General features: G+C 48.9%; 2 protein-coding genes and 1 long non-coding RNA gene across 4 annotated transcripts; 2 read left to right on the plus strand and 1 right to left on the minus strand.

Moving 5' to 3' along the window:
- The first annotated feature begins 2,711 nt into the window (after nucleotides 1-2,711).
- Nucleotides 2,712-5,204, plus strand: LOC136562427 (uncharacterized). Of its 2 annotated transcripts, none has more exons than XR_010784516.1 (2): nucleotides 2,712-2,820; nucleotides 4,893-5,204. It is a non-coding gene; the product is annotated as an uncharacterized lncRNA (long non-coding RNA). The 2 variants fall into 2 exon arrangements; XR_010784517.1 differs by having other exon boundaries at nucleotides 2,816-2,895.
- Nucleotides 5,205-8,058: 2,854 nt separating this feature from the next.
- Nucleotides 8,059-15,969, plus strand: RAB39B (RAB39B, member RAS oncogene family). Its single transcript, XM_066559766.1, has 2 exons — nucleotides 8,059-8,328; nucleotides 12,406-15,969. Exons 1-2 carry the CDS (start codon nucleotides 8,114-8,116, stop codon nucleotides 12,830-12,832), a joined length of 642 nt encoding a protein of 213 aa, XP_066415863.1. The 5' UTR covers nucleotides 8,059-8,113; the 3' UTR covers nucleotides 12,833-15,969.
- A 1,159-nt stretch (nucleotides 15,970-17,128) lies between these two features.
- On the minus strand, nucleotides 17,129-26,601 carry VBP1 (VHL binding protein 1). Its single transcript, XM_066559768.1, has 6 exons — nucleotides 26,494-26,601; nucleotides 22,331-22,455; nucleotides 21,673-21,739; nucleotides 21,113-21,211; nucleotides 19,252-19,390; nucleotides 17,129-18,296 (listed from the first exon to the last, which is right to left on the minus strand). The coding sequence occupies exons 1-6, from the start codon at nucleotides 26,578-26,580 to the stop codon at nucleotides 18,226-18,228; spliced, it is 588 nt and encodes a 195-aa protein (XP_066415865.1). The 5' UTR covers nucleotides 26,581-26,601; the 3' UTR covers nucleotides 17,129-18,225.
- Nucleotides 26,602-27,018: the final 417 nt, after the last annotated feature.

The following is a 27,018-nucleotide window of genomic DNA, read 5'->3' on the forward strand; positions in this document are numbered from 1 at the left end:
TGGTTTATGATGCTGACATTTGCTGTCTGTGAATGCTGAACCTCACAGACTCTGACATGTAAATGTGTGCTGATGGCAACAAGAGTGGGGTTGTAACTGGTGGGAATAAAAGAAAAACCAGATGGAAAGTTTTCTGACTGTATTTACTGGTTACTTGTAGCATGGGTCAAGCAAAACCTCATGCAAAGGTGAGAGCCTGTGGTGCCAGTGGCTGTGGTTTGTGTCCCTCCTTTCCCTGCACAAGGAGGTGCAGTGCCAGCAGTGGCAGCTGAGGGGACCCCTGGGCTGGACCAAGGAGTGACCCCAGGGAGTGCAGTGCCATCCTTTAATATCAAACACAAACCTCAGCACCTGCAGGACAGCTGGCAGCTGCTTTCCAGGAGGCTTCTGCATTTGTGAGCCAATGTGCTCTCTTCTAGGTTATGTCTGATTTATGTAACTTTTTATTGGAAATCTTCCAGGATTAAAAGGAAATGGAGAAAAAGCAAAATTCTAGAAAGTATTTCTGCTTCATCAGGCAAATAAAATATGTGGCCTATGGCTATTCAATATGTAACATGAATAATTACAAGTATGAGAAACTATTGAAAATAGTTTAGAAGCTAACTAAAGAGAAAGAAAGAATTGTTGAATCTTGAATGAGTGTTTCAGCAGACATGAAAAGAAGTGGCTGAATTAATTATCCATTACTAAATATTTGCCTTGCTTTATCCTTCACCAAGACAGGGAAAATTGAAGTACTGTAGAGATTTGGAGATAAAAAAATGCTGGCTAAATAAACACTTGTAATAATGTGATCTGTTGAAATTAAAAATGCTGCATTTTTGCAAGCTTGTTTAGTCAAAAAATGTATCAAATATACTGGTGTATCAAAAACTGAATAAATACATTTCTGATCCTGATAGCTAAGCATGAGTGTATTCAGCACCAGGTTGGATTATTTTTTTAAATTGTCTGGTTTGTACTTGAAGATTTTTCATGGCTCAATCCTTTCTCTTTTCCACCTGCTTCTTTTGCACCCCTCAGGTATTAGAGGGGGTGCCTGGGAGCAGATGTCCCTCTGAGCACTGTCACAGAGGTTGTCAGCAGAAAGTGGGAAGCAAAATCAGTGCCCAGATTTTGGTCCATGCTCCTGGAGCTCCCAAGAGCATCAGTGCTGCACGAGATCCACTGAGAGATCTCCACCCTGGAGAGCCTTTGAAACAGAAATCCCTTCCCATGAGGTCAGCAGGAGCAGCCACTGCTTCCAGGGATGCATTTTTGGGAGGTTCCTGGGGCTGGTGGCTCTGCCAGAAGGAGCAGCTCTGCCAAGGTGAAGTTTGTGGGGCTGCAGGAGGACTCAGAGAGTTTGGGGACAGCAGGACCAGCTCCTGGCCTGTCCTGAGCAGGAGATGGCTCCTTTGGAGAAATGAGGTTTGAGCAACAGTGGGCAACTCCTGAGTGGCCATTCCCACTTTTGGGGTGTTTGCCACCTTCACCCATGCCTCTGAACAGGTTGGTTGGTTGGTTGAAGGTGCAAAGACTGAGCATCAGTCTCCAGAAGACCCATGGAGAAATTACTATAAATGGTTTATATGAAATCTCTTTCTTCTGGGAGAGGGATGGGAGTGATGGAGAGCTGGATATGTCTCCTTCAGGAGCCCTGCAGGAGTCTGGTGGCCCCAGCCCAAGCTCTTTTTCGTTTTGCATTAATTTCCCATTCTCTCAGCTTAAATTCCCCATGTCAGATAGTAAAGTCTGAATGAAGGGTGAAGCTGTCAGCAGGCAGAGTGGAAAAACACAAACAGGAGCAGGGGCTGAGCTTGCCAGGTTGGCTGGTCTCAGCAGGTTCATGCCTGAGGGCTCCAGTAAATATTCCTGCTGGAAAGGGGCTGATGTTCAGTCACTGCCCTGCAAGTGACCTGAAATATGTGCTCGCTTAAGCAGACAGATACTTGCTTTTTAAAATGTTGTAAGATCATATTATGGCTGAACTTGTCTCTGGGCTGAGGCAATTCAACCTCTGGTGTGGACCCAAACGAGCTAAACCAGCCCTGCTTTGGGAGGAAAGGAAGGAATCCTGTGCATGAAGGCATTTCTGTGGGTCAGTTTTCCTTTTTTTTTTCCAGGGCTGCTGTCAGGGTTTAGTGAATTACTTGGCATCCTGTATATTACAAAATGGAAACTATAAAACACCACAGAGCCACAAGTCCTACCCCCTGCAGCACCTTAAAAACCCCACAGCTAACCCTTAACAGGCGTGGCAGGCTGTGCTGGAAGGTGCTGAGCAGAGACTGCTCCTGTGTTTTCCTTTTCCCTGCACACCAGCCTGAGCAGCTGCTGAACTACAGACACCACCAGCAGGAACAGAAATCAGATTTCATGCATCTAACAACCCATAATACCATTACAGTAGTTGTTAACCATCCAAAGTAGCTCTTGAGCTGTAAGCAAGCAGTCTGAACTCTGGACTGGAGGGGAAGCCAGGGAGCTGTTTTCTGGCAATATAAGTAGCTCAGACACCCACTTTATAGCAAGAAAAATCACAATAACCTTGTTCCCTTCCCTCCTCTCTCTCTCCCACTCACCATTACTAATTTATTCTGATTGTAATGGCTTCTATTTGCTCTAAGCAGATCCTGTTCCCTTCCTGGGAAGAACAGCTACAAGGACATAATATTCCCAGAGGAGGATCTGTGCTAGGATTCAGGCAGGCTCAGGCAGATATAATGATCGCTTGATGGGAGGCCCCCTTTCGATCAGGCAGCCCATGGCCATTCTAATGCGATTGTAATCTGAAATAAGACACCAGGAGCTGCATCTGGAGTGAGCCCTCCCGTGGTAAGGAGCTGCTGTTTAATTTATTGTCACAGGGAAACATTTTGCAAATGTTTTATGTCTCTTCAAAAAGCCCAGGTGAGTTGTTTGTATGTGCCTGCTGATGGGGCTAGAGGCTGTGTCAGGGGTGCTGAGGGGCACCAGAGGGTGGCTCTGCCACTGGCAGGGATGTGGGGACAACCTCAAGTGGGGACAAGTGGGTCACACTGTATGAGAGGTATGAGAGTTCAATCTTCCCTGTCCATTCTGGCTGCAAAGCAAATGCTAACGCTGCCCTGGAGCACTGCTCCAGAGGATTCTCTGGTTATTTCTGAAGTTTCTCTGCATTTGCCTCTCTCTCAGTTTCTCCCAGTGCCATGGATCCTGGCTGGATTTGCAGCCCTGTCTCTGTGCCATGTTAAGCTCCTTGTGAGGAGGCAGAGCCTCCTGCTCAGGGATGGGGCAGTTGAAGCTGTCTGAAGCTGCTCTGTGCTGGGCCCTTTGCTCCTCTGTGGCCAAGGGAGAGAGAAATGCTGGTGGAGGATGGTTCTTCCCATCAAGCTGAGTGGGCTAAATAGCTCTCAAGATGTTCCTGCCTCTCTCAGCTGGGTACAGAAGGAGCCTGGGCACCCAGTGCAAGAGAGCCATTTAGGTAATGGGTTCCTCTATTGATGGGGGCCATTAATGGAACAGCCAGCATCACTCAGCCAGGACTCTCCTTACCAAGCCTGTGTCTGCTTTACTGCTTTTGTTTTGTTTTGTGACACTGGGAGCCGGTGGTAGCTCTGCAGGATGCCCCCCTGGAGCCCCAGCATGCCTGGAGCTGCCTTGGTGGGCAGTGCTCACTCCCTTGTGCACCAGAGGCATTTTGCTGACAGGGGGGGTGTTTGGGGAGGGAGAACAGGCAAGTTCTGGGGACAGAGGCTGCCAGTCTGCCAGAGAATTCCACCTCTCCAAAAGGCACAAAGGCCAAGGTGGGACAGAGCTACACCATGTGCCTCCTGGCACTCAGCCCTGCCTGCTCTCCCCTCCTGCTACTGCTGCTGGAGGCTGTAGGGCTGTCACCTCATCACAAAGTCCTAAATTATGTTCCCAGTGCCTCTGTCAGCTCCAGAGCACTGTGTGGTGCCCTTGCCTTTACGCTTGTCTGCACCACCCTGACTAAGTGTGGACATGGTATAAATAATAAACACTAATAAACACTTAATACCTTCCCTCTGTCCTGGGTTTTACAGCAACACATTCAGCCATAGGTCATGGGTGCCATCACATCCCTGTCATCAGTGCAATCTGTCTCCATGTCACATCTGGACAGGCCTAATTTAACAGAGGTGTTTTTTAGAACTAGCTAATAAATTCTTTGCTCTGTGTGGTTCCCAGCCCTGCTGTCAGCACTCCCATCACCTTGGTGTGTGCCCTGTGACTGTTTCCAGTCTGTTTTGGAGGGACTCAGGGCTCTGCTTGGGTGCAGTTTGTCTCTGCAACAGTGAGCAGCTCCACTGTGCATGTGGCTGGGATGTCACACCTGGCAGGGCCAGGGATGGCAGAGTGTGGATGTGGAGCTGCAGCTCACCAGAGTGATGTGATCACTGCTCTGTCCCAGGCTGGGGCACACACACAGGCTGCCTCACAGAGCTCCAGACCTGCAGAGAGGGATTGTGGCTGATTGATTGTTTTTTGTATCCTTGGAAACTGAAAGGGCATTAAAATTGCATGGTGTGTGCAGTGCTGATGCACTCTGCTCCTTGAAGTGCAGCCTTGGGCTTGGGGATGGCTTCAGCCTCCAGCTGCCCTGCAAAGGGCACTGCTTTGAGAGAAAAGCTAAGCTACAGCTGAGCACCAAACTGCTCAGAGGGAACTCTGTCCATTCAGAGGGAATCCAACCAAGGCCAGGCTGGATGGGCCTTTGAGCAGCCTGGTCTAGTGGAAGGTGGCTCTGCACATGGCAGGGGTTTGGAACTGAGGGTCCCTTCCAACCCAAACCATTCTGTGAAGTACCTTTGTGGATTGCAGTGCTGAGCTCCAGGAGGGTGTCTGGCTCTGACACATCCCTGACCACAGCTCAGCACCTTCTCTGTTGTGTTTCTCACTCTCAGAGTTCCTGTCCAAGAGGAGTTGTCTGCCTCCAGACCATCCCACCCCAGGCACAGGGACTGCTGGGGCAGGGGCCAGGCCTGAGGTGGAGTTCCTGCACAGCAACCCCCACCCACCAGCCTGAGGAACAGGGCTTGCAAAAAGCCCCAGAATCTGCCCAGGGCTTCATCATCTAACACTGAAAGGGAGTGAATATGATCCCTCTGGGATGGAGACTACAGAGAACACAGGGGAGCAACAGAGTCATTCTCCAGCCTTTGCCTCATTTTGTCTCAGCTTTTATGCCTTAAAATAAATGTACTAAATAAGAAATCCTTGCTGCAGTGGCTGATGTGTGGATGTTTGTCACCTAGTGTGCACAGAGCCTTGGGCAGGGCTGTCACCCGTGTTTGCTGCACCCAGCACAGGCTGTGGGCCAGCACTGCCTACACGAGAGCTGCCCTTGGCTTCCCAGTGTGGTGCTGGCTGCTGGACTGGACCCTGCCTGTGGGGTCCCAGCGTGCTGCCAGCAGGTGGGAGAGCTCTGGGGTCAGCCCTGCCCTCACCTGTGCTCAGGTGGTTCTCAGGCAGCTCTCCCCAGCACCACCAGCTCTGAGGGAAAAGGGGGTCTCTGGAATTGCCCCCAGGGCCACAGGAAGGAGCACTGCAGGGCTGTCCCCAGTCTGGAGCTGCCATCAGCCCACAGGGGCTGCTCCCAGTGCTGCCATCAGTGCACACACACTCATGGTGAATCACCAGCACCTGCCTGACCTCAGCCAACAAACCTCACTTTGCACCAGATCTGGGTTACTGTCTCTCAGACACCAGATTTTCCATTTTCTACAACAGCACCAGAACAAAGGCTCTCCCAGGATCTCATTTGCTCCTACCTTCTCATTGCTGCTAATTAATGCCATGGCTGCCTAGTCACACAGTGGGTGTTCATCTTTATGCATGTGTTCACAGAGAATGAACAAAATATCTGCATCACGGTGTCCTGAGAGTTGATTTGCTGGGGAAGACAGGTGCCTGATGCTTCAGGAATTCCTCTGGCTACGACAGGATCTGCTGGGCACCTTGGTGCTCTCCTCAGTAAGTCCCAGTGCTCTGGCTGCTCCTTGTCAAAGGTCACGCCAGGAAATGTCAGTGGGCCTGGAGCTGTCCCTGGAGCTGCCCCTGGAGCTGCCCCTGGAGATGCTGCTGGTGGGTGACTCAGGGGTGCTACTGAGTGCCCTGTGCCTGCCTGAGCACAGCCAGACCTGTGGGGGAAAGGGAATGGAGCAACTCTGAGTGTGTGAGCACATGGGGAGGAGAGAAAAATAGGGAAGAGAAACCACAATTGGTTGTGGGCTTCAACTAATGGGCACGGAGTACTCAGAAATCATTCTGTAAAGTGCACCAGATCCCACAAAGCCTCGCTGGCAATGAGTCACTGGTTAATGTACCACTAACTTGGATTTATAGGTTTAATATTTTTCTGTTGCGCTGTTGCTGTTGCTGTGTAGATTGCTTCATCAATTTTCTTTCCTGTTCTGAGGTACGTTAAAGTAAGATCTTTTGGGGTTGTTATTTTTTAATAAATAGATTATATTTCAAAGAATATTGAAAAAGTTCCTTGCCATTTATTCTTCAAGACTTGAAATGGTCTCTCTAATGTCCTAGTCCAATTTACATGGTGGTTAACTGTCTCATGCCTATATAAATGTCCTTTTTCTGAGGACCTAATGAATATAACAGCCACTCTCAATGCATTTATTTCAATAGTAGTCATGAAGGAGGAACTTTTAAATGAAACCATCTTTATTTTTTAAAAACCCACCAACCTATTAATAAATGTTTTTAAAGTGTCAATATTCCTCCTTTCTGTGTCCAACTGAATACAGACATTTTACTCACTGTTTTTAACAATATACGTGCCAATTTTCCCTTCCAGACATCAAAACTCTGCTCTGGCAAGAGATTTAAAAGTAGGTGCTCAAACTCAGCCATATCCCACGGAGCCAGGGGAGAGTGGCTGTGCTGTGACAGTCCCTGTGTGGGACAGGCTGGCAGAACGGGCAGCCCGAGGTGTTTGTGCTTGCAGCGTGAGATGTTCACCGCACATCACCCTGCTGAGCCCGGAACCCACTCCAGCAAAGTGAGGGAAATGCATTTAAGACTTGTGGTATTTAGATTGCTGGGTATTTAATGTCCATAATTACTAATTTTTGAGACTGTACACATATGGTATACACACACACGATATATATATATATATATATATGTATATATACAGACACACAGGTATGTGTGAGCATGTGTACTTGTTGGGTTTGGTGAGCAGGACGCCTCCTGTTACCATGGCCCTTTCCAGAGAGGCTGGTGCGGTGCAGGTGACCCTGGGGCGGTACCGATGCTCTCCAGAAGTGCCAGGAGCACTTGGCTCCTCCGGCAGATTTCAGTGGGAACGGAGCCCCCAGTGCAGTAGCGAGGAGCCTGAATCTCTCCAGAAACGAGTCTCGGGTTTAAAACACAGAAAGGTGATGCGCACCTTGCTCGACTCCCCCTTTCCCTTGGCGGAGCGCCGAGGAAGATGAGCTCTCCCCAGCCATGGGCTCAGCACAGCCTCTCCCGGTGCCGGGGATCGCTCCGGTGCCCTCGGCCAGGGCTGCCCGGCCGCCCCGCACGGTCCCGCCCCGCCCCGCCCCGCCCGGCTCCCGCACCGCCGCGTTCCGGGGCTGGCGGCTCCTCCCGGCAGTGCGGTACCGCGCGGCCGCCATTGCATCACCGGCACCGCGCCGGCCGCGCCTGCAGCCCGCACCCCGCACCCATCCCGCATCCCCATCCCGCATCCCCCATCCTCCATCCCGCATCCCCCATCCCGCATCCTCCATCCCGCATCCCGCATCCCCATCCCGCATCACCCATCCCGCATCCCGCATCCCCCATCCCGCACCCCGGCTCCGGCTCGGGCGGGGAGCGGCGGGGCGAGCGCGGTTCCGCGGCAGCGGGCAGGGACTCAGGCCGGGCTCCAGCGCGGGTTCGGCGGCTCCGGGGCCTCCCCGGGCCCGCGTAGGGCGCAGCGGAGGCGGCGGGGGCTCGGCGGGGCTCGGCGGGATGCGGAGGTGGTGACGGGCCCGCGGCAGCCGCGCAGGTCCCGCCATGGGCCCCGCCTGAGCGGCGCGGCCGCGGCCGGCCCCGGGCCCGGGCCGGGCATGGGCGGCGCGGCGGCGGCGGCGGGCGGGCGCTGAGGGCCGGCGGCAGCATGGAGGCGATCTGGCTGTACCAGTTCCGCCTGATCGTCATCGGCGACTCCACCGTGGGCAAGTCCTGCCTCATCCGCCGCTTCACCGAGGGCCGCTTCGCCCAGATCTCCGACCCCACCGTGGGCGTGGATTTCTTCTCCAGGCTGGTGGAGATCGAGCCTGGCAAGAGGATCAAGCTGCAGATCTGGGACACGGCCGGGCAGGAGCGGTTCCGGTGAGACCCGCGGCGCGGGGCCGGGGGCTGCGGGGGGGGCCCGCGGCCGGGCGAGGCGTGCGGAAACGAGACAAAGAAGAGTCAAATTGGCACCTTTTGTGCCCCCCATCCTCCCCCGCATCCTTCCCCCATCCCTGGGACCCGTGTCCGACCCAGATGGCTGCAGGCAGGTGTGCGGGATGTGCAGGTGTGCGGGATGTGCAGGTGTGGATAGCGAGGGGCGGCTCCGCCGCCGCTGGGGGGGATACGAGGCCCGAGGCAGCGCTGGGTCCGCGCTTTGCCAGCCTGGAGCTGTCCTTGCATCGGCGGATGCTGCTGGCAGGGAGAGCGCCTGCTTCCCTGCTTCCCCCGGTGCGGAGGCAGGGGCCGGGATGTTTCCCAGGCGAACACTACGGAACGCAGTGGAAAATGCGTTTGGGTGCTGTGCTGCGACAGCAGAGCTCAGCTCTCCTCCGTAGGACAGAGAAAGGTCGGGACGAACGTTTGGCTGTGGCTGTGCAGGGATGACAGGTGCTCTCTGGAGAGTGCCAGCGCTGCATGGGCACAGACAATCTGGGGGCTTAAGCAACAGTAACCAAGTCTGGATGAAGTAAAATAAAGGCAGCTTGTGGGACCATGCCAAGTTTCCCACAGGACTGTGTGGGAAAACCAGCAGCCCTGGCTGGAGCAGGCTCGGCCCCAGCCAGAGAGGAGCTCAGACCTGCTGCTCACAGTGCTCATTTTGAAGGTGTGTGAGTGTACCCGCAGCTCCTGGCCTCCTGTTTTTTGTCTGAGTTTTTCATGTGTCTTTAACCCTGATCCTCTCCTCCATCCTGCTCCCTTGGGATCACTTCCTGTGTTCCACATCTCTGTGCAGCATCACAGAGCTTCTACGTCTGTGCTGTAATGACTCGCCTGAGGAATGTTTTGGTTTCATTCAGTAGATGAAAACTCCCCGACCCCACCCCTCTCACCACCTTCCCTCGCATCTGTGGCACTGGCATCTGGCCCAGGATGTGCAGTAGTTGGTCCTTATCCACTGACAGGATTTTCCTCTGCTGCCTTGATGCCTTGCAGGCAAGGAGCTGCTGCTTTATTCTGCTGAGAGAGGAGGTGCTTTAGCTTGCAGTTGCATCAGCTCCCAGCTTTGGCTCTCTGGCTGAGGTCTCTAGAAAACACCTGAGCGCTGTGCCCTGTTCTGCCGTTGCTGTGAGGAGCAAGAGCTCTCGGACGGCTTCAGTTTCCTTTCCTTTGCACATCAGGAACTCCAGGGCCCTGGAGGCTGCTGGCCCTCGGTGCTGGGCTGACCCAGCCCTGCACTGGGGGTGTCAGCAGGATGAGCTGGTGACCTTCAGAGCAAGGGCAGCTGCACTGCTGCCCTGGGCAGCAGCCTGCAAAGGCAGGAAGGATGCAAGGGGCAGGAGTGGTCAGTGACAGTAAAAAAAACCCCACTGTGCAATTTTGAAACGCCCTTGCCAAAGTGCAGACTCGAATTCCCAAATGTGAAAAGCTGGAGCAAAGCCAGCGGCCTTTATGGATCACTCTGAAATGTGGAAAAAGAAATATAAGGTAAAATCTGGTTTGTGTTTATCCCTTTCAAATTGCTCTTAGCTCTGTGTGACAAATTGTGCCCCATGAAGACAACTCTTGGGCTCCTCCTACAAGGAATGTTTCTTGGCCAGAGACAAGAATTAGCTGTTACTGGAATAAGCCAAAGCCCCTTGGACTTATCATAGGCAAGAAGCACAATGGAGAAGGTACTCTCCAGAAACCTGAAACTTTTTTTGTCATTTGTCAAGCACAGGGAGTTTTTGAGGAGGGAAATCTGTAAGAATGAGCTCCCCGTTTTCAGATCTGAGCATTTCCAGTCTGATTTACATAGTTTAACAGCTGCCCCACGAGGACAAAACCACTGTAGTTATTTTGAAAACACCTTGGCATTCTCTGAGCAGCAGCTGTGTTACAATTTTGCTCTTCCTGACCCCCTGTTGTGAGCTCTTTCACTCTCCTTAATTATTAGCAATTTCTGTGCAGTCAAGGCTTAAATTACAGTTAAACATGTGCCACTCTATTTTGCCAGACCAGGCCCCAGCACATGCTGCCTGGGGCAGTGTTGAGGCTGCTTTGGAGCTGTAGAAGAGCAGGGTCCAATTCTTGCCAGACCCAGCAGGTTTTGCCCATCTCTCGTTGCTCAGATACTGCTGTTCCCTTGTCAGAAACGTGATGTTGTGTAATGCTAGCAAAAGCAAAAGCCTGTCAGCCCTCTCTCCCTGGAGCTGTGTCCCACCACCTACAGAAGAGCTGTTTCCTCCCAGCCAGCAGCTCTGCCTTGGCTCAAAGGGGAATACTCAAACAAACAGGCCCTGGCTGCAGGAGTCCCACCATGGGTACAGAGCAGGGGACAGTTCCCAGACATTGTCCGTGTGTTAAAACTTGGCCAAAGTAGCTGCAAGTCCCTGTTCTGCTCTGGTCAGTGTGTGTGTGGCAAGAGGAGGGAAGGTAGAGACCTCAGAAGGGAATTGGGGAGGGATGTGCAGCATGAAGGCAATAGGCTTTGCCTCCTGCAGATTGGTGAGGAAAATAGTTGTGGAAAAGGCTTTAAGAAAAGGCACTGAGACCTTCACCTGATTTTACCTTGAAGCAGCATTCAGCTTAGATTCCATCATGTCTTTCAGAAGTACCTGGGGCATTGTTGTTGCTGGCAGGAGGAGCCAGGGCTGATGGCACAGAACACAAGGGAGAAGCAGAAATGTCTGTGACAGTGTTGGGGTGAATTCAAAGTGCCAATATCTGTTTGCAGCTGGCCAGATAGCAAAAGGCAGATCTAATTCCCTCAGTGCCAAATGTGCAGAGTGACTATTGTTCCTAAGCCAAACAGTTGGAGAGGAAAAATTATCCAAACATTGCCAGCTAAGTTTTTCCCCCTGCTACTGGCTTTCTTCAGTTTTGTCTGTGAATTTTCACCCATCACTATGTTTGTCGATAAAACAATTCTTGAAAACTGTTGTTCATCTTTTCTTGGGGCAATTTTGACAGATACACACACTACAGGACCAAATGGCACCTAACAACAGTCTTGCATAGCCAAAAAAAGACTGTCCTAAGGTAAAAATGCAGCAGTGCTTGTATTACTCCAGCAAGGAAAGTTCAGGCCTGGGTGTGAATTCCTCCAGGGACTGAAATCGATCGTTGCTTCTGGATTTAGAGCAAATCCATGACTTGCAGAAACACCACTGTTCATCAGCTTCTTGGTTTCCCCTTGTGTAGCAGTCACTGAACTGTAGCTCTGCTTTAGCCCCATGGCCTCAGCTTTGCTCCATTCGTGTTTGCTGATTGATTTCCTGTGCTGCTTCTGGCTGCCTGGGGCTGGCCTGGCTCAGAAGAGCTGTGGGACATGTCCTTCATTTTCCAGCCTGCAGTTCCAGGTCTTTTTGGTGACTATTTAATGTCAGTATTTGGCAGGAACATGACCAGTGTTCATGCAGCTTCTCCTTGGAAGCTCTTGTATTATTTTGCTGTTTCTTGGTCAGTGCCATGATCAGTACCAGTGTCCCGTCACTGCAATGTCACTTTCATCCAGTTGTGTAGAGGAAGAAGCTGTAGGGATGGGTGGATGTCTCTATCCCAGGGCTCTGGGTATATGGAGGAGAGCTACAACCCCATGGTCAGCCTTTCCAGATCTCTGACCTCCTGCTTTTATGTGGCTGTCAGAGAGGGGGTGTTTGGTTCCAGTTGAATCCTTTGATTTGTCACAGTGCCTCTAAACCCATGGGTTAGATGAGGTGTCCAGAGAGAACTGACATGATGGGGTGGGACTCAACAACCAGAGACATAGAGAAATCCATGAGAGAATAAAATGATGGGGGGCATTTTGAAGAGAGCCATAATGTGGGGCAGTTACCCAAGCATGAAATCTTTAAGCCAAAATAAGTTTTCCTTTTAGATGACAAGCTCTACAGAGCACCAGCTGGAAGTTCTAAGGCGTTGCCTGGATGGCCTTCTCTTGCCCTGTACTTGCGGGGTGGTAATGCTGCTTTCTTAAAGGCCATGTGTTCAGAGAGCTGTGAGCTAACACTGCTGTGGCTCCTTGGCTTGCAGGTCCATCACCAGAGCCTACTACAGGAACTCGGTGGGAGGACTGCTCCTCTTTGACATCACAAACCGCAGATCTTTCCAGAACGTGCACGAGTGGCTGGAGGAGACCAAGGTGCACGTGCAGCCCTACCAGATCGTGTTTGTCCTGGTGGGGCACAAGTGTGACCTGGACACGCAGCGGCAGGTGACGCGGCACGAGGCAGAGAAACTGGCTGCTGCCTACGGCATGAGGTACATCGAGACCTCGGCCCGCGACGCCATCAACGTGGAGAAGGCCTTCACCGACCTGACCCGGGACATCTACGAGCTGGTGAAAAGGGGGGACATTTCCATCCAGGAGGGATGGGAAGGGGTAAAGAGCGGCTTTGTCCCGAACGTAGTGCACTCCTCAGAAGAAGTGGTGAAATCAGATAGAAGGTGCTTGTGCTGAGCTCCTCTAGGGAGGCCGTGGTGATGAACTCTACTAACCAAACGTTCTTTACTAAGTGAACTCAGTGTGACAGAGTGGAGAGCCACGCCCCCGTTGTGAACAGCCTCCCATGTTGTTTTGGACACCAGGACAGACCCTGGAAAGAAATGTTCTGTTCCAAATAACCTTTCAGAACTGGGGGCTACAAACCTGAAGGAGAGCGAGTGAGGGTGCATGTGGATGTTGTAAGGAGACAGGAAGCAGAAATGAGGGGCTGCACAACACAGGAGAGGGTATACAGAGCTGAATGGGCTGGTACATGCCAGGGTACTGTACATGTTCTCTTTTAAGTAAACCCATAGCTCCCTGCTGGCTTTTGGAGCCACAGGATGGATACGCAGTCGTATGACAAACAGGCAGACAGAGAGAAAGCAGGAGGACATTTTGGTTTGTGTCAGCTATTTCTTTCCAGGAAGGTCTAAAGGCAGCACAGATACCATTTCCTCATAAGGTCAGTTCCACAGGAGAAGTTTACTGACATGGTATGCACACTTCTGAGTTTTCTTTCTTATGTTCTTGAACCTAGTTTGATAGCAAAGAATATTTTGTGGGGTTTAAAGAGGAAAACTACTTATTTGATTGGTAATTAAAGTTTAAATTATTCCTCCCTTAACAGTGTTTTTCTTGCTGTGCTGAACCAAGACTCTAAGTGGCAACTCTTGCTGCAGTAGAGATTATTCAATGCAATTTTTACTCATTTAGTGCCTGGGTGAGTACCTTGAAAGTACCCCAAGTTCAGGCTTTCCAGCAGAATTAAGTGATAAAGAGCATAAAGAGAGAACCATGTCCTCAGGTGTTATGTGTTAAGACTGGGGTGTTGCAGCCAGGTGGGACACACCATTTCTGTCTCAGTAACAGCACTGTGCTGACCTTACCAGCCAGGTCACAAGGAGGAATGGAAAGGAAGGAGGGAAAAAAGAAACCCAACAAAATAAAAAACTTGAAAAGCTTAACTCAGGTGCATCAGACATCCTAAAAGGTGAGATTAGCTCTTAAAGAAGTTAAATAGCATTGAAAGCAACGGCTTCCAGAGGTACTTTCTGCTGTTAAAGTGTCATAGTTTCTGTTTTGGCCTCTCTGGAAGAGAACTGGCACTGGGAAGGTGGAACACACAGCAGGAGTGTCTGAGCAGGTGGGAAGGAAAGCCTCAAGACACACTCAAGAGTAAAATTTGTTTTCCTCCATGTTTTAGTTTGACAAAAGAGGATCCATCTCAGGCTGGCCATCATGGGATGGCAGCCATGTCACAAAAGCTGTGTGTAGGTGGATGTTTTCTGGGAATGCCATTCACCACTTAAAAGCTTTGCTTCTGCCAAATTTTAACCCAAGCTTTTGAAGTGCAATGGGGTGACTGTGCTCCTGTAGCAAATTAGGGAACTTGAGCCTATTGAAAGTGAGCAAACAAAACTATAGTGACGTTTTTACTTGTGTTTGAAAGCTTTATACACCAAACTGCAATGGGCAGGATGGGGGATAGGTAAAAGCCACAGGAAGCATCTAGTGTTTATTTTTGGCCTCTGAGTAGAGAAAAAGAAAATATTTGTTCCAGCTTTTTAATCTGCCCTGTCTACAGAAATACAGGTGTTGACTGCTGTTGAGTTCAGACTGTTTTTCCTTCTGAACCCATTCTCACAGTTTGCAGCAGCACATGGGCAGCTCTGTATTAAGAAAAAACCTGTGGTTTCCATACTGAAGCTGTAAAAAACCCAAACCCACAGCAAACCCAACCCAGCAACCCAAACCCTGAACACTTTTGCTTTTGGTGTTCTAGGAACAATTTCAGTTCCTGGGCTCTGCAGGGGAGCAGCAGCACTGCACCTGCTGGGAGGGCACAGGGAGCAAATGCCAGGAGGGGGGTGGCAGTGGCCTGGGGCTCCTTGGTGAGCTTGTCAGTGCTGGAATAGGCTGTGGGTGCATCCAACAGCTCCTGCTGAAGGGCAGTGAGTGCCAGGCACTTATGGTTGAGTGCCCTGAAGATTAAAATGGAAAGTAAAGTGCGCCCTTTACAAAATCTGTTTCTGGGTGAGCAAAGGTGGGTGCAGGGAGCGCTACAGGAACTGGGCAGATGCCAGGGCAGAGTGTGGGGTTTGCTCAGACCAGCTCAGTCAGTTGCATTTCACAAAGGCAGGGAGACACAGTACCAAAGGGTCAGTTTCTTTGTTCCCTGGATGGAAAGTCCACCTAGCAGCTGCTTCAGCTTTTTCAGGGGCCAGGTGGACACTGGGTGTGTCTGGGGGTGCTGGCTGAGCCCCCAGGGGCACAGAGCCAGGGTGTGACATGAGGGGCAGTGAGGAGTTGGATCAGACATTTTAGCAATAGTCAAATTCTGTAATTCCCTGTGTGAGAACCTGGCCAGAGGGGAAAGATCACTTTTCATGAGACAGACAATATTTTATTTAATGGGTTTTGGACATTCCCTGTTACTGCTCCCAGGGAGAAATTCCAGAAAGCCTAAGCCAGTATGTGCATTCTGGCCTTCAGAGTAAATCTTCAATTTAAATACAGAAATGTTGTAATTCTAAAGAGGAACAGTACAGAAGAAAATGTACATGGTCTTAACTATTTAGAGTTAATAAATTGTTATATTAAATGATAGAGAAATCATTATCTACATCTTTTTCTAATTCTTTGCATTTTCTAGACAGCTTATTAAAATATAGGAAATGTAGATTCATCTGTACAAAATTTGGAATGTTTTTTCTAAGATGAAGAACTTATTGGATATGCTAAGAATTCTTTTCTAACAACTGGTTTTAATGCTTTGACTTAGAGGGACTTTGAGAAATCAGAAGGTGATACCTCTCACAGGCTAAAGGTCAGGAGCTCTTATACTCTAGGACAAAAAGAGAAAAAAAAAAAAGCAAAAGCTAACTTTCTGTGGTCTCTACCACATGTTAAAAACAATCTGCATGTTAAACTGAACTTGCTCAGAACCTCCAGAATAAAAGCATACTTTACACTGTCCTCGCTTTGTTATGCACTGTAACGAAATGTGAAAATAATGCTGTATTTAGCTGTCTGTATGTGACTGAAAATATGCTTGTATTTAGCAAAATGGTTACTACGTGATAATGTGAAATTCAAAACTTGTAAAGAAACTTTGGTGGTTTTTTTTTTTTTCCCTTTCCCCCTGCCCATTCTCTCTTAGCGTGTTCCCTGCTCCCTGTCCCTGCTCTGTATTCCAGCCAGGGCTGGATCCACCATTCCCAGCACTGCCTCACTCTGCAGAGCCTGTCCTCTGCCTTGCTGAGAAAAGCCAGACCAGCTCCTCTGAGACAACACCACCCCCTGCTCCCAGCAGTTGCAGCCACCGCAGCCTTGGCCCCTCCAGGAGGCCTCTGCAGGTCTGGTGGCACCAGCAAAGGGCAGAGCAGACCCAGGCAAAGATTAGTCATGACGCTCATCTGGGAGTTCTGGGGTTTTTTATTTACCTCGGATCAAACACAGAAACACCAAACTCTGAGTTGTGATGGCCGCAGCCACCTCCCATTCCCCAGGAAGCAGAGCCCTTTGAACACAGGAGCCATTTCAGCTCCAGGCTGTCATCCTGTCCCCTCTGACACGAGGCAGCAGCTTCCTGGCAGTGGCATTCGGCTGATTTTGCTCGGTTCTGCTTTTGCTGTGCAGAAATGCTTAACTGGTCGTTTTGTTGTGCACAACAAAGGCAATTGCTGCCTTAGGACCAGCCAGGGCTGGGGGGGAGGAGCACAGCCTGTTGGGTCTCATTAATCCAAACTGAAGAAAAAACTGTGAAAGACAGGGAGAGAAACACAGGCTGTGTGTGCAGCTGCATTTCCATCATTGCTGATGCTAGAAAAGGAAAATGGAGAGCAGCAGCCTGAGCAGTGCCACATCCTGCTGCTGTGGCAGACACCTGTTGGAGAGGACAGCAGGGCTCCACGTTCCTCTGCTGCAGCCACAGACACTGAAACAACAGCAGGGCCCTGGGGAAGGAAGAGAGGAGCCCAGGCACTTACTGCTGACCAGGGTTTACCTGCTCTCTGCCCTTCCCTGCAGCTCACTTTCTGACAGGCACAGTGTGGTGAATCACTTGCTTTCAGTCACCAATTCAGATGTGCTGACTCACACTCCCCCCCCTTTCATTCACACCAGCATCCAGCAGCCACACTTTTCACGTCTGCTGCTTCCACGGAATTTTGCATCCCCCCACGCCCAGTTAAGGGAGGGAAACACTTACAGAAGATCACACATCAAATTCATGACTTTCACACAAAGAAAAATGCACAAAACCAGCTGTTTGCCACAACTGTTTAGTTTTACTATTTTAATATCATGAAATAAAAGTACAAAAAATTTACAGGTATATTGTTTCTTACATGAAGATTGAACAGTTAACATTTGCATTTATTTTGCAGTGAAACCTGTACTCTCAGTCACAGAATGTGATTATTAGCCACTGACATCACCACTGAGCATTTCATTTTAGAAAGAAACTGCAAAGGTAAGAGGCAACAATCTCACAAGGCTTCGTAAGGACCAATGAATACTCCAACTGTACCAGCAGAGGTCATGCTCCAGTCAGCCATCCCGACCTAAGCCAGGCTTCCCACCTGGAGGCCGAGTTCAGACATCTCAACTGGAAACCTGGGGAATGGAAATGGGAGGCTCTCACAAGCTGGGGGCTCTTGGGTCCCTGTTCAGCGCCTCCCCTGAAATACCCAACGTGGGCACAGGTATGGAAAACAGGGGTGAGGCCTGCAGGTCTGACATGCCCTGTGCTGCTCACTCCCTTCCCAGTGCTCTGAGGACAACCACAAACTGCTGCCTGTGAGGTGCTCAGAGCTCAGTGACAGGCAGTCAGCTCACCCAGAGTGACCACGAGTTTATCCATATCCAGGAATGCCTGCAGGCTGGTGCTGCCATGAACTGACTGAAACAAACCCCAAGTTTCCACTCTATTTTTGTTGTTTTCTAGAACATTACAGCTGCACATCTTCCCAGCCTAAGTCAAAGTTAACTCCATCAGCTGTACAGAGATGAGAAAGAAAAACCCTGCACTGCCTTAGCCTGTGAACGTGTCAGGCTCCATTTCATACATGCCCCTCAGCTTTTCAGACAGGCTTTCAGGTAGAAATTTATTTATGATGGACTGGTCTGATCAAAATACTAAATCCTTTGCTGGACTGTGTGGTGCCTTTTCAAATAATTCATTTCATGAAGCATGCACGAAACCAAATTTTGAGTTTACAAATAAATAAAATGGTGCTCACCATTAGTTTTTATATATTTTACCATTTACTGAAATGCTGAAAGTAACTCAGTCCTGAATGAGGTTTGGGGGTGTTTAAATAAAAAATACTTGGAAATTGAAACCACATTTAAAATTGGAAAAACTATGCTTTGTTTTTGGATGGGTCTTGCTTGTTTCTTCTCTTTACGTCCCAATTATAAACTCTAGCCATATCTGAGGGTGTGGAATTAAGGAAACAGCTTTCTTATGCTAACAGAAAAGAGAAAAAAAGATTTTTAAAAAAGGAGAAAGAGCAGTTTACAGAGTTGGCCACTTAGTTACAACACTCAGTACAGAAACCATTTCTTGAAAGGTCTGACTTGGTGCAGAGCTTCAGCTCTCAGGAACACTGGTAACTGTTGGTAACTGCAGTATTTAGATCATTACTTTAAAAATCTCCAAAAAGATATTGCAGAGAAACACAATTTTAGTTTTGCCTAAATCTTTGCTGATTTCAAGCCGCCCATATCAGCTGTATTTGCCTCTTTCAGGGCTCCCAAACTCCTGCTGCACTAAGACAGCTCAAGTACCAACCTGAAAGAACAAGCAGTTGTGACTTCATTCAACTAAATCTAATACTTCAGTTAATGGCTACACTCAGTAAAATAGTTTTTAACTAGAAAGTATAAAAAACAACCCCACACACCCAGGAGGTGGTTCATGACAGCATAAAGAAATTTAAAAAACACTGAGCACAGCCCAAGCCAGACCCTTGCTGGCTGCAGCAGGGCTTGTGCTGCTTGGAGGCAGCTGCAAAGGCTGTGATGGGCAGCAAAGAACAAAGTTCATGTGCTCTAGAGGAAGGGTCACTGTGGTGACCCTGTGGCTTTAAGGTGGTCACCTGGGCATCAACCCAACCTTCCAGCTCACTCTGCAGCCAGTCTGGGTTGCAAGCACTGCACTACATTTCATGAGGACATACACACAGGTTTTGTTACCTCTCACACACCAACCTCCAACTTAGCCCTGCCAACACAATATTCCACTACATTGCTAGGACAGTTAAGTTCACAAGTGCCACAGAATTTTGAGGAAGCCAGTCTAAGATAAAAATACATCAGAAAGTTGGCTGTTACCTGGATGTTGGCTTTCAGATACATCTCCTCCCCCCCATGAATGAAAAGGATACTGACTTCTGTAGTGGTGAACTGATCTCTGAGAAAATCCAGGTCTTCCTCTAGAAGATCGAGGTTTTTTGTGGCTGTTGACAAATTCTTCTCTAACAGAGCCTGAGCTTCATCAATATCATATTCAAGCATCACATTGGCCTGAAAAAGAAAGATTGATAAAAGCTTTTAATCTTGCATTGTAAGGACTAAGCCCCACCAAGTGTATTTTAGGCTGTTGTTCAAAACTAATCCTGTTAACAACAGACTGTCCTGACAGGCCAAGCAAGATTCAGGACAGGCAATGCCCAAATCCACTTGAGGCCTCCACTCCTTCAGTAACTGAGTAATAAATCTCCCTAGTGACTTAAAGTTAAGCTCTCTTCCTATAGCTAAGCAAGAAGGGATTTCTTCCCCCGTGGATCACATTCAGCCTTTCAGGTATTAGCATCTCATCCTCACTGTATTTGAAAAGTGAGACCTTACATTTCTTAGCAGCACCTTTCAGATGCCACACAAGTCTAGAAACAGTTTTTGTTGGATTCAAGATAGACCTCAGACTCTGTGTGGAACACGGACAAACATCTGGCACTGTCAGTAACAAGAGCTACTACAGGTACTAGAGATACAACAGGTATAAAAGTCCTCTCTGATGCTGTGGTGATGGTTTTTAATTCCACACATGGTTGTTTCAGTAAGAAGCTACCACAGGATGAGATAATAGAGCAGTATCAGGTGAAAATGCACCAATGAAGCTTTGTCCTCTTCAAGAACTGTGCCCTGAATGGAGGCACAGTCTGTGACTGACAGGATCCCACAGAAGGCTGCACTGAGCTGCCAGAGCTGGATAAGCTGCTCTCTAAAGCAAGTGGAGGACAGAGATCCCCAGTAACAGTGACACACAGCCTAACACGGAGTGCAGGCAACAAGCAGGAGAAAGGCCAAGAACACTTAAATAAAATTAATTGTGTGTGGCATTTCATTACAGCTTTTCAGTGTGAACTGTTAATAAGATGAACCTTCTCTGATGTTCTGTTAGAAAATAAACCTGGGATGTTCCATGAAAGTCAGTGTTTATGAACTCTGAAGACAGTCTCCTAATAGTAACAGCTATCAGAATTTTTTTTCTTTTTATGACAGAAGTGGGAAAGTTTGGGAGCAACTGTCCAATTAGTCTGGATGGTTCATGTGTCCAGTGTTTCTGTCCTAACCAAGAGGCTTTGTCTGGCAGCCAACACTGGGATTTAGGAACATCCATGATTTAAAAGTCTCAAAATAAGCATCAGCAGGTTAATCTCCACATATAATGAAGCCTCTAAATACAAAATGCTCCAACCTGATAGTGCTTAAGTACTTAGGAATCTAGGCTGTGAATGCTGATCCCAGCAGGCTTTAGTGCAAAGTCCACTCTAAATGCTGGCAGATACCTGTGAGCAACAGAAATCCCATCTTTCCCTAAAAAGGTGCATGAAAAGGGAAAGCAAGATGCTGAATACAAATAACATAGAGAAGATGGGAAGCTACTTGCCAAACTAAGTTATTTTGCTGGGCACATTCCCATGCCAGGCAATGTCATTAATTTGAACAAAAAGTGACAGAAATGGTAAGGGAAACACAAACAAGGTTTTTGGAAAGACCAATCGAGCAAAAAGACAATTCTCTGAAGTCTTACTGTTCAGGAACCAAAAAGAATGGAACAAGAAATCTTCACTAACACACTGACGTTACCTGGTTAGATGTGCTCTGCTGCCAGGGCACAGCACCACCATGCACCCATCAACAGAATGGTGCCCACTACAACCAGGGCAGACAGCAACCAAAACTCCTTCACAAGTCTTTTATAAGTTATTGAAACAGTTTCAGAGGAAGGTCCATTTTACTTACCCCCAACCACAAACAAACTTTATCTGTAGGAGGAACTGAAGCTTTGCAGTAGAGATTATCTGCCAATAAAAATCTGGTTTCCATTGGATGTGTGGAATCCTTAAGACAAATGATAAAATTTACAATTGTTATTTTCACTGGAAATATGTTAAAGACATAAAACTTAGAATAAAGAGCACACTTTTCTGCTTTCTGCCATTGATACAGTATTAACTTTTGTGGAATTCTACATAACTTTACTTCAACGTTAAAGTTAGAGCTCCAAGAATAATGCATTTTTAAAAGATATATTTAAAAACAATACAGAAATCTCTATAAAGAATGGAGATGAAGTCAAAGCTTAGCTGCAATCTATACACTATTAAAAATGAAGTTTGCATTACAAACATTAACTGGTTTTGAACTAGCTTTCAAAAAGTACTACATACCTTTAAAAATAATTCTGTTATTTATAAAGGCATATTAAGTGTGCTCTCCAAAACATTTCTTGCAATGTGTTCTGTTAGGGTGGAAAGGTAGTTAGCTTTTCTCATACTCATTAGATATTCAAAATAATTTACCTTTTTCTTCTGCATGTGTTTTAAAATTTCTAATGTCTGTTTAATTTCAGGAATCTGACTTTTTAGCCTGTGAATTAACAACAGTCATAATTTATTATTTTACAGAGACACAAAGTTTCCTAAACAAGTGATCACTTTTATTATACAGTCCACCCTCCATTTAAAAACTTGTTAACAGCTTTTTCCAGCTTACAAAAGCAGGTTTGAAAGACATGGCATGTAAAGGCAGCTCAGCTCCAGCTTCACCTGGCCCTCACAACAGCGAGGCTGGCTGGCTTTGGAAGCACAGCAATCCACTCAGCTTTCACAAGGAACAACAACAGGAACAGTAACACCCCCCCTTTCACTAAAACACTACATTCCAAATATTTGTCATCTCCCAGAGGACAGGGAAACCTCAGCAGAAATACAGGGTGAAACCCCTGCAGGTAAAACAAACCCAGTGTGTTTATTCTGAGGCTCATGGACTATTGTGACAGTGAGAGCCACAGGACTCTGCACTGTTCAAGCCAGAGCTCCCCAGAGCTGAGGGCACTGCTCCCCCTGACAGCCCTGGCAGAGGCACTGGCATCCCAAGGCCTTCTGGGCCACTAGACTTATGATTTAAAAAACACAACTGTGCTAAACATTTCCCAAATCTGCAAAAATTACAACTTACCTCCTTTTCTTTTGAGCAAGATTAAGTTCCAGAAATTTATACTTCTGATACTGCTCATCCAACTTCTTAAGAACTACATCTGCTGTCTCATTTCCAGGCTGTTTCATAAAAGAATCTACATCTTCCTTTAAGGGGAGAAAGAAACCCTCAGTGTTAGAAGAGTTTTATGGAAATCCCAGACACAGACATGCTATCATCTTACTGCAGCTACATCTAGAGGAGGTTTGAAATGTAAACTTTTTCTCTGGACTGAAGTACAAAGCATTTTGTTTCTTTTCTTAGCCATCTCTTCATTTCCCCCTCCCTGCCTTTTTTTTTTTTTTTTTTTTTTTTTTTTTTTTTTTTTAGGGAATTAAGGGACGGGTGCAAGGATTGCTTCATAACCATATCTGTGAGAACATGGTTAGTGGTGCTTTCAGTCCTGGCTGATGTCAAGGGCCACCTTACAGGGGTGGGTGTCCATGGGGCATGGCTAAACCTGGGTTTCCTACCTGGAAAGCAGGGATAATGCTTCTCTGTGGCTAACCAGATCATGAACTATTTTGGACAAAACTGATGAAGGAAAAGAGCCTGATCAAGCATGTTGTAGCAGAGGAAGATGCAAAGGGTATTTGCTGAGAGTATTTGCTCAGACAGGCACTATGGAAGTGAACAGCCGGGTTTCAAAAGCTCCTTCTATGGTTAGCAGGAAGCCACAGAAACCTCCAGAGAACAACTCCAGCCAGTCCTACCATCAACTGACAGTGAGAGCCAAGGACTGGCAGGAAAAGCTGCCCGAGAAGAAAGGCCTGAGCTGGCAAGGATGTCAAGCTTGGCATGTGCCTCCTTCAGAACCCCAGGAAGCAGCTCATCTGCTGGGGGCCAGTGTTCCCAGCTGCTGAAAGGTACATCAGGGATCAACCACGTGTTTCTGGCCTCAGACCATGTACACACAATTCCAGACAACCCCACCCCCACAGAGAGGTAATTCTGCCCTTGTCCACACAGCTCAGTAAAATCTGATGGAAGCCCTACCACAGGCCCCTTCAGCTCCTCCTTTTGAACTTGGTGTCTCCATTCCAGAAGCTTCCCACCAGAAAATGACTGTAATATGTTACTAAAGTGATACCAAAGATGGAGCTGTTCCCCCTCATTATGATCCCTTAACTCTCCTGGCTAAAGAAACTTACTAGGAAATTACTGAATCTGGTAAGGAGTCCCTGCCTTCCTTATCATAAAGGAAATCTGTAGCAGAACATGAACTCCACAACCTGCAGCAGGCAGCACTGTCCAGGTGGTAGATCCAAATCAAGAGACCACAGCTCAGACTGCTTGAAAAATGCCTCGAGGGAGGAGCTACCTCACAGTCAGGGAAGCATTCCTGCCTCTGGATAAAGCTCCCAGAGAAGCCTTCAACAAAGAAAACAAGGATTAGGTATGGGAAGGTGTTGTGGAAGTGAGGCCTGAGGATAGTGTGAAATGGAACTCCCTCTTGTGGAGGCAGCTCTGCTTGTTTAAACCAGCTGGGGCAGAGAGCAAAAGCAGGGGGCAGCAGCTCCCCCACACGTGCCTGGCACCCAGCTCTGCCTCAGCTGCCATCTGTGTGTGCACAGGGACAGCACTGAAACAAAGATGCTGAGAAATGAATCCAGAAGTAAATCCAGGCCCCCTGCATACTGGTGATCTCCTGCCACTGCATAATGTCCCAGCTCAAGGTGAGCTCAGATTTACCCCCAAGGTGTTCCTGCTGGGGCTTCCAAGCCTGGTCAGGCTCTTGTCCCACCTCCCCATCTGCAAGGCTGAGGCACAGTCACTTCTTTAAGCTTGACCAGAGCAGCTCTGAGGCACAGCTGGCTGCCAAAGCCATTAGGATCCCCACTTTGTGGTGTGTTCACAGCACCACCACTGCAGAATTCTTACAACACTTACAGCTTCTGCAGGGACCTGCCAAAACTCATCTGTATCTTTTTAGGAAGAGAATTCACTGGCAAAGCAGCATTTTGCAAAGCTCAAGCCAAGGCCCGGGAATGCTCTGCAGAGCCCTGAAGTGCAGCAGGACAGCCCATTCCCACGTGTCCCTAGGGTTCTCTTCTGAGTGGTGACCCAAATAAAGAGCTGCAGGCATGCACTCTGCAGAGCTTCATCACCTGGGGGCATGTGCAGAGAACATGACAAGAGACACCTACTGCAGACCTGCAGCCTCACACCTGCTGAAGGAGGCAGAACAAAGAAGGCATTTCATTTGGAAATGTCTGGGCAACAGCTCAAAACCACCAAGCTGAAACTTCTGTTTTGAGAGTTTGTTATCCAGTAAAACCCTGCATCTTAACACTACTTACTCTGAGTGCTGAACATCACTTGGAACCTGGAGAGGGGCAGGAGTGTAAGAACAACGGCCTCAGAGAAGGCACGAGCCATAAATTGCGTGAGGAGCCTCTACTGAACCAAGACACTGACAGGAACCATCTCTGAAGACAAGATCCACAGTGAGACTGCCCATGCAGCATGTGGTGTGGGAAATGCCAAGCAAGAGATCAGCAAGTCTTTAAATGTTTTTGAAATAGAAACCTATTTTCTGAAATAAAAAAAGCTCCAGTAAAACCTACCCACAAGACAGTAGTATTTTCACTCTGCAGAGCAGAATACCATTACAACTCCTCAGTGCAGGCTTATTTTGAATAAAAGAAAGTCTATTTTAACATCTACATCCAAGTACTCTATGATCACCATCGAGGATCTCTTCTGCAGACATACCTGTATTTGACCAGAGCACCTCTCAAAACTGAGAATTAGGAAGCTTCCAAGATGTTCAGATCCAGAGATTATGAAGATCCACAAGGTTTTGAAGAACTGAAGAGAAGCACAGGACTTATGCACAGCCCCAGCACTCTTGGAGCCATGTGACACAGCACACAAGATATTTCAGACACGGGTACTGAAAGGAAACTACATGGAACCAAACAGAGCAGCTACAAAGGCAGCCACCAGCATGGGATGAGGGATGTGACAGATGCCCTTAGAGTGTTTGCTGAGGCTGTTTATGTCCTGCTTCCTGCCAGGGTGGCCACCTTGACCACAGAGTCAGCAGAGACCACAGGTTCTCCTCTGTCAGGATCAGTGAGGTCTCACAGGGCAGCTGAAGACAGGCTCTTCCCTTTCACTTTCATCTTTGCTGGTCTCTCATGAAGCATGGAAGGAAGTTAGCTGGAAGAAGCAACAGTTTTCCAGCCCACTAAGGATTTGTCAGATCCTAATTACTGTTAAAAGACCTTAAAGGAATAGGAAGAACTGGATCACTGGAAGTTAATGCACTGCACCTGTCTGGTCAGGTCCTATGCCCAGACAAGACACAGCAGCAGTACAAGCACTACATCTAGAAACACCAAAATGCAAGTCAAACAAATTTATAAAGCAGTTGTATCGGATGGGGCAGACATCCAACACTTCCCAAGATCCCCAAGGCAGCTAGGTACAACCACTGTGATCAATAGTTATCGATCAAAGGAAATAAAACAGCAATCAAGACTGTGTACCAAGAGTGAGCTCACAGCTGAAAGTGGACAACGGATGATTGTGAAATTATGCCACTGCATCAGTCACGGATTCCTGCTTTTGAACCCCTCAACAGAATCATCAAACCCTCGGTAAATCAGTTTTTAAAGCTGAATAAACAAGTTCGGCCTGTTTTCCAGAAAATACACATTTGCTGGTTTTCAAGAACACATAGGCGCTTCTGAAAAGTGAATCTTCTCAGCAGTGTAGAACTTGATTAAGAGACGAAGATGCACGAAAGGTGTTTGAGCAGGGCAGGTTATCCATGGAGCAGGAGCGGCCAGGCGTGCCCCGCCCGGTGCGTGCCGGAGGGCTCTCCCCACACGGGGCTCTCTGCCGAGCCCGGCAGCGCAATAACGCGGTACTGCTGAACACGGGCAGCTTGGGATGGAACAGAGCAATCACCCGGGAAAAGGCCCGGACTGAGGCTGTGCAGGGCCTCCGCCGCCCTCACCCCCGGTACCGCCCGCCCGCCGAGGTGCCGCCTCACGGGGCCGGGCCCAGGTGGCGGAGCGCAGCCCCCACCCCTCGGCCCCGCACCGCATGAACGCCGCCTCGGGGATGCCCAGCCCCACTGCCGGGACCCTTCCCCAGGAACCCCTCCCCAGAGCTGCCCAGCCGGCCCCACTCACCACGAACGCCGCCTCAGGGATGCCGAGCGGGCCGCGCTTCCCGCCCGCTGCTGCTGCCGCCGCCTCGCTGCCTCCGGCCGCCGCCATTTGGGAACGGACGGTGCATGCGCGGCGTGCGCCACAGGCGTCATCGCGTCAGCGCCGAGCGGGGCGCGGGCACCGCCCATTGGCCCAGGAGGGTGAGGAGGCGGGGCAGGAAGGGAGGGCTCCGGTGTGAGAGGGAAGGATCCGGCAGAGAGGGGCGGGCTCCGCTATGTAGGGGAAGGCTCCACTATGAAAGGGAAGGATCCGGCAGAGAGGGGCAGGCTCCGCCATGTAGGTGAAGGCTCCACTATGAAAGGGAAGGATCCGGCAGAGAGGGGCGGGCTCCGCTATGTAGGGGAAGGCTCCGGCAGCGGGGACTGCCTGGGGTGGCCGGGACTGAGGGCCTTGCCTGCCCTGTCGCGGGAAGGCGATGCCGCCTGTCCCACCCTGTGCTTCTGCCTGCGGAGGAAGCGCCCTTGTTTCTAAACGCAGCTGCTCTGC

Source organism: Molothrus aeneus, chromosome 14, assembly GCF_037042795.1.
Source record: "Molothrus aeneus isolate 106 chromosome 14, BPBGC_Maene_1.0, whole genome shotgun sequence".
NCBI lineage: Eukaryota > Metazoa > Chordata > Aves > Passeriformes > Icteridae > Molothrus > Molothrus aeneus.